This window comes from Podarcis raffonei, chromosome 4, assembly GCF_027172205.1.
Source record: "Podarcis raffonei isolate rPodRaf1 chromosome 4, rPodRaf1.pri, whole genome shotgun sequence".
NCBI classification, from domain to species: Eukaryota; Metazoa; Chordata; class Lepidosauria; order Squamata; family Lacertidae; genus Podarcis; species Podarcis raffonei.
The window spans coordinates 52698274-52715708 of record NC_070605.1 but is presented as its reverse complement, the minus strand read 5'-3'; the positions used below and the strand labels follow the sequence as shown (position 1 = coordinate 52715708).

At 38.9% G+C, this 17435-nt stretch overlaps 1 protein-coding gene and 1 long non-coding RNA gene across 7 annotated transcripts in view; one reads left to right on the top strand and one right to left on the bottom strand.

Moving 5' to 3' along the window:
• The window catches only part of LOC128412959 (uncharacterized), a 71169-nt gene that overhangs the window by 650 nt on the left and 53084 nt on the right, over nucleotides 1–17435 (bottom strand). The gene's annotated exons all lie outside the window — the stretch shown is intronic.
• The window catches only part of GRIK1 (glutamate ionotropic receptor kainate type subunit 1), a 254449-nt gene that overhangs the window by 195221 nt on the left and 41793 nt on the right, over nucleotides 1–17435 (top strand). For all 6 annotated transcript variants that reach the window (XR_008330202.1, XM_053386552.1, XM_053386550.1 and 3 more), the window contains 3 exons: nucleotides 3327–3380; nucleotides 4978–5151; nucleotides 7310–7453. Coding sequence is in view for 5 of the 6 variants with exons in the window: in XM_053386552.1 (XP_053242527.1) it covers nucleotides 3327–3380; nucleotides 4978–5151; nucleotides 7310–7453 (372 nt within the window). In the remaining variant the exon portion in view is untranslated. The remainder of the gene's footprint in view (nucleotides 1–3326; nucleotides 3381–4977; nucleotides 5152–7309; nucleotides 7454–17435) is intronic.

Sequence of the window (17435 nt, the reverse complement as noted above, 5' to 3'; positions counted from 1 at the left end):
CAGAGGTAATATCTTCCTTTCATCAATTCACAGTGAGACTTCTGATGTATCTTTGATACCACCTTTCTTCTGCCTCAAAAGTTGTGGGGGATCTCATGTATGGCATAGCCTTCATAAAGGGTAGAGTCACGAGAACTATTACCACAGGGGTAGGCAACCTAAGGCCCAATCGCCTTCTCAATCTGGCCTGCAGACAGTCCAGGAATCAGCGTGTTTTTACATGAGTAGAATGTGTCCATTTATTTAAAATGCATCTCTGGGTTATTTGTGGGGCATAGGAATTTGTTCATTATTTTTTTTCTTCAAAATATAGTCCGGCCCACCACATGGTCTGAGGGATGGTAGACCGGCCCACGGCTGAAAAAGGTTGCTGATCCCCGTTTAGCATCACCTGAGCTCAGCAAATCCCATTTCCACCTTAAACCCACCCACTTCTGCTTCCCAGTATCAGGCAGTTTCTCCCAGGATAGAGAGTACTGAAGCCCTATTTGGGTGATGAAGATCATGCAATAACAAAGCAGAGTTGGATTAGATGAATCAAGTATAGATTAGAACCTGTGCTTATCTGGGGAATCAACTCTATGGAGTTTATTCTTTGTTTAGGGTTTAGTGTTCATGAGGGACACCACTGCTGTATCTTTCTGGGAAGTTGTCAGAGCTGGGGGAAACCCGAGAAGCTTTTTGATCATAGGTGATTAAGTAAGAAAGAAATAGAACAAAAAAATAGGTAAGAAGCTGATGTCCCAGTGAGGCAATGAGAAATCTGGAGAGTAGCTGGGTTGCCCAGAGTTGGAATATTAGAAGGGTTAATAACAGTATTCCTCCCTCCTCTAGTATTATGGAAACACAACATGTCAGATTGATTATTTATTTATTTATTTATTTGCAAATACTAGCCAGTTTAAATTTTCCTTCATGGCAAGTGCACAACAAAAGCAAAATCTCAAACCACCTCCTCCCACCACTGCTTTCTCTCTTCAGGATATTATTACTTTCTTCACCTGAGAAAGTTTAATTTTCTATTCAGTTTTTCTAGTCAAGGGCTAATATGGCCACTTCTGTCTGATGTGACATATTGTGACCAAAGAATAACAACCCTTGTCATATTCAAACAGCAAGGAAAAGCAGTAAGTAATTATAAGTATAGCTGCTTGAATTTCCCCCAAGGGTAAACTGCAGAGAGAGAATTCCATTTTCAGTATGATTATAGCCTGGAAATCTGAAGCCTTTATACGTCATACAGCAGAATATTATGGATGGTCATTTTGTGTGTGTGTGTGTGTGTGTGTGTGTGTGTGTGGTTTTTTTAGCTGAGGGAGAGATGATATTTTGCTTGAATCCTATCTGTAATGGAGATATGGTTTCATGTTATTAAGTAAAGCCCCAGACAACATTGAATTCGTATCTAATACTTCTTTGATGGAGTTTGTAACCTCTATGATCTGGAGAAAATTGGCTGGTGGTATCTATACCAACAGATATCACCAAGCTGTTCAGTCAACAGATCTTATAACTCTGCTCAGTCTGTGATATTCTTAAATTCTTTGAACCAAAAAATTCTACGGAAAGAATTTACTAGTGATGAAAACTGAACCATCTAAGCATGCTAAGCTTGTGTCTTTTCATCTGAGTTTCAAAGTTAGTGGGAGTCAGACACCTGCATTTTCCAGTTAATTTATCAGCCTCAAGACTTTTATTCTGTATTCTGCTGATAACTTTTCTGGATTTGGAGGAAAGGCATAAAAAGGGGGGTTGTATGAAGCCTGCCAGAGAGAATGGAAGGATGCAGAGGTTAGTAATCATCTTTGACCTGAGAGAAGAGATGGTGGCGTGTACTGCAAAGCCAACCACTTTCTTGAGGTTCTAGCTTGTTAGCTGTGCTGTTGAGTCAGGATGTGGCTATGTGTGTGTGACCACTAAAGGTGTTATTTTCATTCTCAGGGAATGTTGTACCTCCCACAGAGAGTTTCCTTTAAGTTACATAGATCTGAAACATATTAAGCCTTGAAAGCTATGCCTAATCATTCTTTTAGCTTTTTTGTGGCTCCTTCGAGCAATCAATTCTCCATAGGCATTCACCATTTAAAGAACAATTTCTTTGGCTACTCTGTCAAATTTATTGTTGTACATTTACACTAAAAGCTTGTGCGCAGAAGGAGGCCACCCCAGGATAGCAATATGAGTTCATACTATACGGGGAACACTTGAATACAACAGCAGCTGTTATCTGCTACTCTGTAGTTTGGAACTGACTCTGTTTCACAAATCAAGCATTACCTTGATGAAGCTTGTTTCTACCATACTCTTCCCACTCCCCGAGTAGAGACAAGGACATTATAAGCTGCTTCCAAGTCTTGGTTTCCTCAGGTGTAATGGAGCAGTTACCACTGTGGTGGTGTTGTTGGTGTTGTTGTTGTTGATATTCTCATTCTAAATCAGAATATTACGATATTCATAATCACAATTTGGTAAGACTTTGACTGGCTAGTGCATCGTCTGAAGGCATATGACGCCTCCATCTTGTAGCTAAGCATGGCTGGGGGCCTGGGGCTGATCAGTGTCTAGAGCAGGTTCAACCTCAGCCCTCCAGCTGTTTTGAGACTGCAGTTCCCATCATCCCTGACCACTGGTCCTGCTAGCTAGGGATCATGGGAGTTGTAGGCCAAAAACATCTGGAGAGCTGAGGTCATGGAAGCCTGGTCTAGAGGGAGAGCCTTTTGGGAAGCCCCGTGCATGCTGCCTTGAGTTCCATGATCGAATAAATATGCTCAATAAAAATGACAATACATGAAAGTATTTTGCTGTTGTTGAAGGGGTGGGGAGGTACTGGTTCATCCAGTGTTCCAGAGTATGTGTGTCTGCTTTCCCCATAGCTCTCCCCTCAGAAGGAGAATTGGGGGCTATGGACAGGGAGTACAACCTTACAGTGAGAAAGCAGCAACATGTGTTAAAAACAAAGCATACCACTATTCCTTCATTCACTAGTGCTGATTTCTATGCTGCTAATTATGTACAAACCAGAAACCTACCCACACAAATGTACTAAATATATTTTATCTGTCAATTCTCCACCTCACTTTCCCATTTCCATTTTTTAAACTAGCATACAGGTAAGGAAAGTAAGATAAGGCACAATCTAGATATGAGGCTATTATCCCTCAGCACCACATACAGCACCGTGCTATTCTGTAGATCTGCAAAAGCAATATAAGCCCTGCAGTCACCTGCCATACAAATATGCTCATAATTTCTCGTGTAGATTGCTTATTATTTGTGTTGTGCTTCTCTCTCTGGCTTATCTCCTTCCCAATCTGCTTTCTCAACAGATCCTCTCCATGGGAATGATGACTGAATACTATCACTACTTTTTTACAACCCTGGTAAGACATTTTGATAAATTTGTATCCATTACAGCAGTAGTCGCTAAAGACCTTCATCCCCTATGATCTGTGTGTCAACCATTATAGATGAAAAGTGCTTCTTAACTGTATTACTGTTGATAGCAAAGCCATCTTGCAATAGAGGTGGCCTAGTATATCTGTCACACTCACCAAACCTATTTCCACCCCACTCTCATTTCTCTGTGCTGCATAGGGGAAAATAGAATTGTATGCCTGTGAATCCATACTTCAAAACCATATCTAAGGAAATGGGGGGGGGGGAGGGGGAATGGAGAGAACCAAATCTAGACTATTCAAAATTAGGTCATCTTATTTAACTCATTACAGTGCTTCTCTATGTTAGTGGAAATGTTAATGTGCTAGAGTCATGCTACCCCATCCTAGTATTGCTATGTGATGAAGGCTAGGCAAAAATATTCCTAAATAAAAAATACTTAAGGTGACACATTTTTAGCTGTGTTCTACAAGGCATAGGAGGTGTTCTACAAGGCATAGGAGGTATATAGAAAGGAAACTAATTTGTCATCCCTTGTGAGACACTTTGTTGTTGCTTAAAGCCAATTAAACACATTTTAGCTCATGAAATCTTTCCTTCCATAGGAAAGACTAGCAAGCTTTTGCTTTGTATCCTATAATTTAAAGAAGCAATTGCGGTATTGTAAACATTGTGAAGATTTAATAGTGTGACTGAAATCCCGCCAGAGATTGACAATGTTTCTTCACAAGACTGTTGATATCAGCATCAACAATACTTTTCCTTGAAACAAATCCTGACAAGTGTCTCACACTTTTTGGGGGGTCCATGACATTGCTTATGAAATGTGTCACAAAAATCATATCACTTAAGGCCTCCATTATATCCCTGCTTTGCAAACTTCTAATGCACACAGAACTACTTCTTCACCAGCTTGAAACATATATCAGACACAGTGACTGCATGTTACCAAAGCTGGCAAGGCAGCAGAAATATGGTGCTCATAAGTACTAAAACTGTGTTGTTCATCACACTGCTGTAAGCTTTTTTCATTCTCAGGGCTGGAAAGTTTTCTTAACATTGACCAGCCAATTTTTCAAGCTTTTCTTTCTTTTCTTTTCATTTGTAATAGCTGTAACATTATTACTGGTATAATATAAATCAATACCAGGTACTGCACTGAAACTTGCTTATAAAATAATGTTGTGAGCATCTAATGTTTTATGTTCCAACAAATCAAACATGAAATATGTTATAAATCCTACTGTGCTCAAAGTTATTCAGATTTTATAATGAATGTCATTTCTGGTGAGCTTGGAGTCTGGTGAGCTTAAAGTCAAGGTGGAGAAAATAAATCCTACTCAGATCAAAGTTATTCAGATTTTATAGTGAATGCCATTTTTGGTGAGCTTGGGATCAAGGAAAAACAGTACAAGGCTAGGAAAAAACAATTCCTTGGTTCATGAGCCATGGCTTTGAAACCCATTACTACTCTAGGTTGGCACTAGGCTACTGGCTTGACTCAATATATAGGATAGTTCCTTTTATCATTAATACAATCTATTCCTTTATTTTTTCCAAAATAAAACCTTGATGATTTAGGATTTGTTTGCATTAGACCTGGAACCCTACAGATACAGTGGAGTCAATATGACTGGATTTCGCTTACTCAACATTGAGAATCCACAAGTGTCATCAGTTATTGAGAAGTGGTCAATGGAACGGCTACAGGCACCACCCAAGCCAGAGACTGGTCTCCTAGATGGCATGATGACTGTAAGTGAAAGAGCACTGTCCACTATATCCACAATGTTGGCAGAAAATGGTGTCTGCTCTGTGGTCTTTCAGTTGCTTAATGAAGACTTTTTTATTTTAATGTCTGCTGAAAACCTGTTAAAAATGTTTTCTGGTGTTGCTTAAAAGATTTGCTATACTGCTTTTAATCTCTTCTGCTGGAGGTTTTATGCTGTGGTGGTGGTTTATTTCAGGTTTATAGTTGTCTTTTACAGTACAATCCTATGCATGTCTACTCAGAATAAGCCCCACTAAATACAATGAGGCTTACTCAAAGGCAAGTGTGTGTACAGAACTGGAGCCTTAGCATATCTAGCATTCTATGTCACCTAGAGAATTGTTACTGGGTAGCAAAATAAGGATTGTTAATAAATCATAGAAATGTAGAGTTGGAAGGGACCCTCAAGATCATCTAGTCCAACCCAATAAATAATAAGTTTGTGCCTTTGACTGTTGGAAATTTCAGCAGGTGTAGCTCTTTTCCTCATGTACAGTGACAAGCTACATCTATTGCCAACCCTTCTTCTGTACAGGATGACTCTGCTCGCATGTCAACTCAGTGTGCAACAGCTGTGAAAAAAGCAAATTCAATGCTAGCAATCATTAGGAAAGGGACTGAAAATAAAACTGCCAATATCATAAAGCTGTTACACAAATGTATTGTACAAGCACAGTCGGAATGCTGTGTACAGTTCTGGCCACTTCACCTCCGAAAGGATATTGTAGAGCTGGAAAAGGTTCAGAAAAGGGCAATCAAAATGATCAAGGAGATGGAGCAGCTCCACTATGAGGAAAGGTTACACAACATTTGGGGTTTCTTAGTTTAGGGGGGGAAATGAGTAAGAAGGCGCATGACAGAGGTGTATAAGATTATAAAGTGAAGAAAGTAAACCCTCTCTTATAATATTAGAGCCCATTGTTGTCCAGTGAAGTACAATACTAGAATACTCAAACAGGCAAAAGGAAGTATTTCCACAAAGAGTGCATAGTTAAAATACAGGCAACTCTCAACTTAGCTGGGATTATTTTTCAGGGATTCTCTGTAAAGCCAAAACCGTATATAGTTAAAAACACATAGGGTTTAATGGCAGGTGGGATTGCTAAAGTCTTTTTTCCCCAGATGACTGCCCCCTTTTTATTTTTCATTTTTTAAATTGTCAGACGTGTGCAGCTAAATGTGCACAAGTTAAATGTGTGTAAGTTGCTAGTTACCTTTATTGTATTCGCTCCCACTGGATGTAGTGATGACCACCAACCTGGATGGCATTAAAAGAGGATTGAACCAATTGATGGAGGATAAAGCCATAATAACTTAGGTTTTACATCAACTTGCAGAGGCAGTGTGCCTCTGAATAACTGTTTCTAGGAGCCAAAAGTGGGGAGAGTGCTGTTGCACTCAGGGCTTGCTTGCAGGCTTCCCAAAAACATATGGTTGGCCACTATGAGAACAGGAGTAGATGAGCCTTCGGTCTGATCCAGGAGGGGTCATCTTAGGTTTTTATGATGGTTATGATAAGTAAACAATTTAAAAGTGGCTCCCATTTGTAGTTTGTGGTTAAAGCCGGGTCCTAGATCTGAAAGATTCTATGGGAAGCACTGCTCACAATAAGTTAAGACTTTAAATTTATTCTCAAGCAAAGCTATTGATTTTATGCCAATCCTAATTTGTGCGCCAACAATGATCACAGATCTGTACTATATTAAGACCCGTTAGTAAATTCAGATCACATTTGATTGCTAAACTATCTAGTATTTATAAGTAGTGTAAGTAGGTCAATGAAGCATAGAATTAATCTATTAATTTCCCAAAAGATTTGCAGTGTGTGAAGTTTTATAATAAATAATAATATGTCTCATTAAATAGATGAGTCTCTAACTCTATCCATTGGTCTTATAGACTCAACAAACCTCTGTCGTTTAAATGTATAATTGCTCACTAAGGGCCTGATCCAAAGAAGTTTTGCTGGTCCAGAAAACAAATGTCTAAAATTAGACATTACTCTTACATAATCACAGATAACTAATGAGAGTACTACAAGCCTTAGATACAGGGCTCATATTTGGGAATGAATGAAGGGGAAACCAGGGGATGGGACTGAACATGTTGTCTTAAAGGTGTTTTCTATTTTCCCACATCCAGACAGAAGCAGCTCTAGTGTATGATGCTGTTTACATGGTTGCAGTGGCTTCCCAGCGTGCCTCCCAAATGACTGTCAGCTCCCTGCAATGTCACAGACATAAGCCGTGGCGTTTTGGACCCAGATTTATGAACCTGATAAAAGAGGTAAGCATGGACCATTTGCTGTAATTCAGAATAGCCTTTTTCTCTATTGCTGTTTAATACACTAGAAACTCTCTCTACCACACAATGCTTGGTGTCATTTCTAGTGCTTAGCTAACAGCAGAATATTCACATATCCTCTTTACTGAAGGAAATTCCTGGTACAGTATTTAAAACTTCAGCCTACAATCTGGTACAAAGCAAACCTGACATAACTTTTGAAGGGCCATTAAAAGCAAAGATCACCCCTGCCCTCTGCATTTGAACTATTAGTTTAAGGTTTCTAGTGAACTTTCCACTGGGAGTTTGGAGGTGATTTCCATTTTTGTAAGCCTGTATCAGCACACAGAGCTTGGGGAAACCAAAATATAATCATTTTCAGTTAAAATGTTTGATGCTAGCACCAAAGAACATAAATATTGAAATGTGAGTATCAAATTTGTCTCTTTTTAAACATCAGTTCCTAAAAGTTAATTTGTGTGATATTTTGATTATTTCAAGCATACAATTTCTATACAATAATAGACTTACACAACTGTATATTCAGATCTGATGAGTACTGTGCTTTGTTGAAACAAGCCAACTTCAAACAATGGCTTATGAAGCTTCAGAGTAATTTCATGTTAGCATGTGCTCACAACACTAAATTATGGTTAACTGTAATTCCAAGTGAAAGCTTTCATTCTCCTGTTCTCTTTTGTGAGTCCAATCTCTCTTATGCTTGTTCCTGTCACAAGAAACAGTAGCTGGTTGTGATGTCCAAACAGAGCTAATGCCTGAATTTCTACACATTTTTCTGTTTTTAGAAACTCAGCTAATCCTACTCCATATACAAATACAGTATATGTTTCACAACATCTATTCAGTCATCTTAACCCAGATTTACACTCCAAACACAATTCCTCACTAGTCTTCCACATTAATTTCCCACAGTATCTAGCATATCAATAATAATGAGGTTGTGGAAAAGTTTATCAAAACATTTGTGAAACATTTCCAACCAGACTGTGTCATTGCTTAAGCAGTTTTCATTGAATGCCTTAATTATGTTATGCCCCAAAGCAACACAGCTTCTCAGTAAATGCAGTTCATGGTCTGATATGTGACTTTATTGTACAATTCACATTTATTGTGTACAGCTTGATTCCGCATGGCACATGAGATCTGACCTAATTACTGGTAGTTTCACAGATAATTTATTTTATGGTCTATAAAACATTAACTCAAAAGGCTCAAGCTTCTTATCTTTTGAAGTGTGATTTTTTTGTACTTAGCAAAAGAGAAAAATGACAATCGCCATGATGGATTGAGAACTGCAGCACACCACTATGCTGCGCTATTTCCACAGCAGTAATTGCTTTCAAACTGTAGGGTGTAATAGATAATGCCAGAGCTTATCTATGCCTTCCTATTTTTGCTGCAGTGTGTACATATGTATTTATTTATTAAGAGGATTTATGTCTCACTACTTCAGGCAACCGCCTCTCAGAGCAACTAATGAAGTTCTTAAAACAATAACAATCCAAGCAACAAATCCCTTTAAAGAGCAACTAGATCAGCAGGGAAACTTGCAATCTGAGAAAATTAGACATAAAGCCCAAATATCTAAAAGTAAGAAGAATAAAATTATACTGTATAGTGCATATGTGTGAACACTGAGCCATTCTGAAACCTTTGGAAAGGTAGCATAAGAGCCAGCTACACATTATGTGGGAGATCTCTGATTCAGTTTCAATGTATTTCTTAAAAGACAAAACTGCAATGCATTTGTAGGGGACTGAGAATTTCTAAAGAGCTAATAGAAAAGAGGTGTTAAGTCCTTTTCTTCTGTGCCCCTTTCCCTGTCAGACCTGCAAACATACTTAGCTGCTCCGTGCGCAGCAATCAGCATTTGGGAGGATAAATTTTGATCAGGAAATCACAGCATCTGCTATTCTGAAGAAACTTTTAAATTGCCCCAACCCCAAGCTTTTCTACTCAGGCTTAATTAGACAGCTATATCAGTAGGAGCTGTATGCCCACGAACAGTATTAGATCCCCTCCTTTGAAATTCTCCTATCAAAGGAGTTTTAGTTTTATCTGACTGCTGAGTTTCACAAAAGGAAGGATCTCCACAATAACCACAAAATAAAAAATAAAATAATTGCCAAGGAATCTAGAATCACTATATTTGCCATTTAGCAACTAATTTCTATATATTAGAAAAGAAGATTGCTGATTTACTTTTTTTCCTCCTCGCTTTTGCTAAGTAAAAGGTACAGGACAGGGAGTAACAGTTGAGGCAGCACCAGTCTTACCTAGAACTTATAGCCCTGCAGTACTAGACATTTTAAAGTAGACTTTATTGAATTGTCTGCCTGTCCCTTGATTTTGAAAAATGGCTGTGCTTTAGATGCAACATCTTACCATGCACTTTAAACAACAAATGTCCTGTAATATCCAAGAGTGTACAAAATGGTTAATATTGCAACAGAAATACCATTAATGTTACTTTACACAAACCCTGGATATTATGTATGAGTATAGGGAACATTAAGCTTTTGCTGGAGAAATATAAGCTTGCTGGAACCCTTTGGATATTCCTGCTGATTTAAGGTAACCTAACTAGAGTTCACAAGCCAGGTTTTGTGTGGGCAGATATTATATACAGTACATTGCCTAGGATCAGCATTCAGTTACAATCAGACGGGGAGACTAAATCCTTTCCAGAAGTTCCTGTTCCTGTGACCTAATGTCATTTGATATCTAAATGATACTCTAATCCTTCGCCCCCTCATGAAACAGTTTGCAAACAAATCTATATTCCCCGCCAGACAAAGAGGGAAACAGGTCATTCTCTTGCAAAATAAAATTTATCTTTTTCTTCAGGACAACTAAAATCAGTTCGGAGGAATTAAATTTAATTCCTCAGACAGCTGCCTTGCTATTTAACTCTCTGTCTCCAGGGATGGCTAACCTGTGATTCTTTTAATGAAGATAACCTATGAGCCCCAGCCAGCATGACCAATAGTTATAGATTATGGGAGTTGTATTCCAGCTACACCTGAAGGACCAAAGGTTAACCAGGCCTGATTTATAGGGAGAAAAGCTATTTAAAAAACCCAAAGCAGAAGAGCACCACCACCAGGCTCCATGTGCAAGGAAATGAGATAAATGCAAAATATACACGCCCCTCATAAGTAAAGTATTGAGGATATACTAAAGATTCCCATTAGCAGCAAACATAGAAGGGACTGTAGCTATTTGTCCAACTATAAACCCTTTGTGAAAACTAGCTAAAGGAGAAATAATCATAGATAAACAGTAGATGAACAAAAGGAGCCAGAGGCTCCACAGTCCCCTTGAGCTTTCTCTGAATATATTTGTTACTTTTTCCCAATATATATGACATTTTTGCATTTCTCCAACTCCAAAAACCCTACAATTATGACGTGGAATAAATATGGATTTAACATTGCAATTATACAGTACAATAGATATGGATTTAACTCAAAATAAAAACTTAATTTGTTAAAGTTAACATTTGATGATGATTTGAACAATTTTCATAGCATGGTGATTACAGAAAAATAACAGGCAGGTTTGCATGAGGATTGTTAGTAGAACTCAATAAACCTATGAGAGCTTTATAATTTGATAAGAAATATTAGCATGAAAAATATGTTAAATTATGCCTTGAAGTGCATATTCTAGTTTGTAAAATGTGCAGTGACTTATGCAGTCATTATAGTAATTATACAGTAAGCAGAAGAAGAATAATAGAAAGCCAAAGAAGGGAGAAATCCAAAGCTAGCTGTTTATTATTGTGCAGTGTGCTAAACTAAATGAAAAAAGGAAACTGCATATTGGAAAAGAAACTACAGTCAAGGCCTGAAAGGCACATCCACACTTCTATAATTTTTATACTAGCTTACCGTATTTTTCGCCCTAAAGGACGCACTTTTTCCCCTCCAAAAATGAAGGGGAAATGTGTGTGCATCCTATGGGGCGAATGCAGGCTTTCGCGGAAGCCTGGAGAGCGAGAGCGGTCGGTGCGCATTGACCCCTCTCCCTCTCCAGGCTTCAGGAAGCTATCCGCAAGCCTTCGGAGCCCGGGGGAGTTCCCCCCGGGCTCCCTCGGCTTGCGCAGAGCTGCCTCTTATCCTGAAGCCCCGGCACGCTGAGCAGTCGCGCCGGGGCTTCAGGTAGCTCTCCGCAAGGCGCGGGAGCCCGGGGCCGGGCTCCCGCGGCTTGCGAGAGTTGCCTGCATGCTGAAGCCTGCGCACACTGAGCTCAGCGCGCCCAGGCTTGGCGCAACTCTCCGCAAGGCGAGGGAGCCCAGCGCTGGGCTCCCACGGCTTGCAGAGAGTTGCCTGTTCTGGGGGCTGGGGTCGGGGGAAGCTCGGGCTTCCCCCGCCCCAACCCCACGCCTGGGGGGGAAATAATTCCCCCCCCTTTATTTCCCCCCAAAAAAACTAGGTGCGCCTTATGGGATGGTGCGTCCTATAGGGCGAAAAATACGGTAATTGTTGTGCCTTCCCCAAAGAATCCTGGGAACTGAAGTTTGATTATAGCGCTGAGATTTCTCAAGAAGCACACGCAGAACTTCAGTTTCTAGAATGTCTTGAGGAAATGAAATGACTATTAGTTGCACTATACATATCCATTGAAACTTAAAAGTCTTAAATACAACTACACTAACACATACACATGAGTTGTGAATCGGGCTATGTATCTGGCTCAGGGAATTAGATAACTTTCCAGGGTCATACTTCCAAGGAAGAAAGGTGACTTTGTGGCTCACAGATCAGATCAGTGACTCACAGAATTGCGGTCCTTGAGGAATGTTGAGAGATATGGTTAATGGGAATGAAGACATTTTATACTCTACACACTAAACATTCTTAAATGTAGACTTTAATTGAGCTTCACATGCCAAATTTATTGACTGCTGCTAACACAGTAGGGATTATATAGTGGAAAAATTCTCAGCTGCCATCTGTCCAGGAATGGCTGTTAAAAATGTCTGGAACTAAGTGAAATGGATAAGTTGGTGGAAGGTATTCATAGGAGATCTTATTATTTGTATTGCTTTATTTATTATTGTTTACTGGAAAAGTAACTATGGATAAATGCTGGATATTTTGTTTTTGTAGTAATAGCTGATATTGTAACTGCAACAGTATAATAAAAAATCAAAATATGAAGAGGTGGGGAAATGCCAATTCAATCTGTCCAGATTTTCCATGACTCCTATGAATTCAATTGAATGAACTCCCCGCCCCCACCTTAACACTAGATCATCCAGTTGTTTGCTCACGCATAGTCTTTATGTTCTCTTCAGATAAATGTATGGCTGTTTTCCAATTGCTTTTCACCAATATGCGGCCCAGCCCATCTGGCAAAGATTGCATTGGGGTGGTTCAATGTTTAGCTTTTCAGAGGTATTCATCTCTCACTTCCTCCCTAATTACAGCTCATTGACTAATACCTGATGATAATAATAAGTTTAACTAATAGAAATGGAAAATGAAAGGGTAGTTGCATTAAGAGATGGATTCTACAGGGCATAAACTAGACATCCTTCAGGAGACATATACTATTGATAGTGGAGGTGAAAGAAGGTATAGAGGAAGGATAAAACAAAAGGCAAGTGGAAGAAAAAAAGGAATGGAGGAGGGAGAAGTAGAAAGAACTGGAACTAGGAAGCCAGAGAGTGTTTGGAAACATAGATACCTATTTATATTTTGTACTGGTTTGGAACTTATTATTTTGAATAAAGAAAAAAATTGAAAGGTTCAGCATGTTCTTTAACATATCACTTTTTTTAAAAAAAATAATCTAAAAAAGTAATGTTTAAAATTTAATTCAAACCAATGAAGTATGATATGGATAAGTGTGGTTTGCCTTAGAAGCTAGCCTCACATTCTAGCATATAGGACTGAGCTTAGGGTTTAAAGGACATAAAACTAAATGCAAAGAGCCAGGTGTATATACCATAGCTCTGGTAAAGTGGTTACAGTATTGGATTAAGATTGGAGAGCTCCAGTTCAAAATTTCCACATGCAGCTCAGTGGGTGGCCTTGGACCTGTCCCTCACTCAGTCTAACTCTAACGGTTGTTGCAATGATAAAATGTGTGGTGGTGAGATCTTGTATACCACACCAAGCTCTTTGCAGTAAGGGCAGAAGAAAGTACAAAAGACTTTTGGGTCAGACTGAGCTGCATCTAGAGTAGCTCAGTGTGGGAAAGTTTCCCTAGAATGGCCAACTACTCTAATTGGGTACAGTCACAGCTAAAAACTTCTGACTGATCTGATGGCTACTGTTGGCTAGAAACCATGGTGTAATATTGATTCTCAATGATGCATGACTAATAAATTTAGGGAAAGTGAAACAATGATCTCAATCAATGGTACAATGATAGAGTTTTTCAGGGAAAATTGCATTTGCTTGAATTTAAGATCGATACACATTCATATTCAATCTGTTTTTATTAAGGTTAATAACCTCATTTAAAAATATAGATTCCAGATATTATTGCGGTGACAATTTATCTTTCAAATACTGCACCTATAGATGAATTATGCTTATTGAGACAATTTTGACCACTGAAAGTTAGCATCTCCTGCACAATTTGTTAGTTATATTATAAATTAATGCTTCACTTGCATGCATATGTGGTGCCACTTTGTGCATGCATAACCTTGGTTCAATAATCTGTGATAGCTAGCTTATCAACTAGGGTGGCAATAATGGAAAGACCTAAATCCAAGTTTATGGTGCCTTTTCCATACCAAGCATGTTAACAATCATCTGAGCAACATTTTCCACGCACAGGGTCTGAAGGTGGATCAGACCACTCTTTTGCAGGGACTAAAACTGCCTTCTGCTGATGCAACTGTCATTGGCAGCTATTAATTAATGGCTGTTTCTGACAAAAGGTAGCTACAGGCATGTCCAAGCACTCGATCGCAATCTACTGGTAGATCTCGGGCATCCTACAGGCTATCCTCCCCCCCAAAAACTCGACAACTCTCAGCAATGACAATGGGTAGATCACTGCCAGTTTTTTTAGTAGATCACAGTCTCTTGGAAGTTGGAAGTGCCTGTCCTACACCATCTATCTGTCCATACTGAAATAGACCATGGAAAGGATGCTCCCCATATGATGGAGCCAAATCATATGGTAAATGCTTGTATATGGCATGAAGAAGGGGAAATCATCACGAAGTTGCCATTTTGGTTACATCACCATGGCAAGCATAACACGCATCCCAGCTCTCTGGCACAATATTAATATTGTGGGCCAAGCAGTCTCACTGGGTTGCTGGTCAACAACTAATTAAGAAATTACACCATTGAGAAACATATTTTCACAACCCATTCTATAATAATTAGAGAACCCTGGGGAAGGTAACTAGTACCTAAGAACTTTACAATACTTTGCAAGTGCTTCAGTCTTGTCCAGATTAGTTGCTGGCATCTTCTCAGTTGCTAAGTGCCTCACATATTTTACCACAGATTGTCAAAACTTTCACTTAACCAAGAACTACTTGAAAACTCACAGGCTGCTTTTTTGAACAGAAGGGCCACAGTTGGTCTAGTACAGTTACATAATTACTAGACCCAAGGTCATTTAGTTCAGGATGTGGAACTTATTCTGCAACAGCAGCTAGGGATTATTAATTAAAGCAGAGCTCCCTAAACTTTTGGAGCCTAGGGGCACATCTGGAAATCTAAGAGCTGTCACGGAAACCACAAAATACCCTTTTCACAGAAAAAGTGGTGGAACTTAGAACCTCCCACCTGAAACAAACAACAACAGGAAAAATGTCTGCACCTCTCCCTCAAGCCCAAAACGCATAGAAAAGAAGGCATCTTTTCCACAAAACAGCCCCAACCAATCAACCAACCCTCCAAAAATATTCAGGTTTTTTTTTAAAAAAATGGGAGGGGTGAGGTGCCTTGGCATCAAGGAGGATATCTGAAGGCAGCATGGTGCTCATACTATTTTAAAGTATTTTGAAAATAAAATTCAATATGTGTTTTTATTTTGAGCTCCTTTTATTTCATTGGAATGTGTATGTTGCTCTATAAGGAACATTCAGGATTAGTAATAACAAATAAACCAGCTAAAATCAAATTAAACTGCAAAGACAACAGATGTTAAATCCCCAGAACACTGCCAACTTAATTTCTGGTCTTAAAATTTGGTTAAAATAGGAATATATGAAATGTTCCCTGAAGAAAGTGTCAGGAACAAGTGGAAGTTCCAGTATTCTTGGATAGATATCAAGGATGTCTCTCCAAGAACCATCACTAACTGAACGAGTCACATACTATAGTGACTGGCCGGACACCAACAAGTATGCACCAAGAGAAGGAGAGTCAGCGATTTCTCCTAGGAAAAGGAAGCTGCTTGCCCGCCCTGACCGCTTTCTGGAGAAGAAGCCCTGTGAAGGAGCCCTGTTAGGGGATTTTTCCTAATCTAGCTTTTACTCTAAAGGCAGTTAAACACTGGCCATCAAATGTTCATTGATGACACATTCACACTTTGAAATTAGTTCAAAGTAAGATGTTACTGGGACTTCTGGTCAAATAAGTTAGAATCTAATGCTTAACCCAATTACTTTTGAGCAATTTTATAGATTGGATTACAGCATCTGTAACTACAAAAGTGGACAGCTTATTGCTTATGGAGGGTGTCAGTTAATGAGAAGGGCAGGCCCACCAGCAAGTCAATAGGAAATGTGAGAATATTTTCTGAGACAGAGGTGACAAAGGGCCTGTCAACTGAAAATTGATAATTCTCTGGCAGAACCATCAGGAGAATGACTTTTCAGTGAGAGCTCCTACGATAACTACCATTTACACTCTTGAAGAGCCTATTCTGTGAACCTTAAATCACCACAGACCTCTTAAAAATCGCACCCTACTTTCCGTAACACTACAAAAAAACTCTGCAAATGCTACATAAAGGATTTAGGTGCCATGTGATTATGATATTGCTGTGCACATGATAATATTCATTTCAGTAGATTCAGTTCTACAGTTAAAAAAGATGGAAACTTAATCATACTTCTGTCAGTTTTGTGTACACCATCCAGGTTCATAGTAGATAGCGATCTACAATGTGTTTAATGCAGAATAGGAATAAATATATAGCTGAGATAACCTGTAATTAGAATTGTAAAGCAGACACTGATGAGTTTGCTCTATTATAATATATTGTGAGACTTCCTGGCATTTTTAAGCTATTTCATGAAGGAGCAAGCTAAATGAGGATAATAAAGATTGTCTACACTTGAAAATCTATTTTCTTCTAGTGGTACAATGGAAGTCACTAGGAACTAGCCAAAGGCCAGTTTGCATACACAGGAAACGTTGGAAGAGAAGACTGCACCTGTACTGGAACTGTTTTTAAATATGGAATTGTTTTAAAATGCTTACATTGTTTTTAAACATGGAAGTGTTGTTGTTTATTTATTTAATATATTGAACTGTTTTAAACTGTTTTTACACTTTTGTGGTTTTGTGGTTGTAATGGCTATATAATTGCATATTTTATTGTTGCAACCCACCCTGGAACTTTATAGTAAAGGGTGGGCAAGAAATCAAAAAAATAAATGAATCATGTATAAAATATTTCTTGCATTAGAAACCTTTCAGAGTTTTTAAAAAGAAAGCCGCATGAAAGAAACTGCAGTAGTTTGTTGCCTCAGATGGAACAGCAAAGCGTGTGCGCGCTCTCTCTCTCTCTCTCTCTCTCTCTCACACACACACACACACACACAATATCACACACACACACACACACACAGAGAGAGAGAGAGAGAGAGAGAGAGAGAGAGAGAGAGAGAGAGAGAGAGAGAGACCTGGCTGTAGCCAGTGCCTGGTCAATTAATTTATTTTGACATTGAGGCAGAAGCTTCACAAACACCTTTCTTCCCCTTCTTGGCAATAAAAATACAACTATAATCATGTAAGTAGCTAGTCATTTCTTG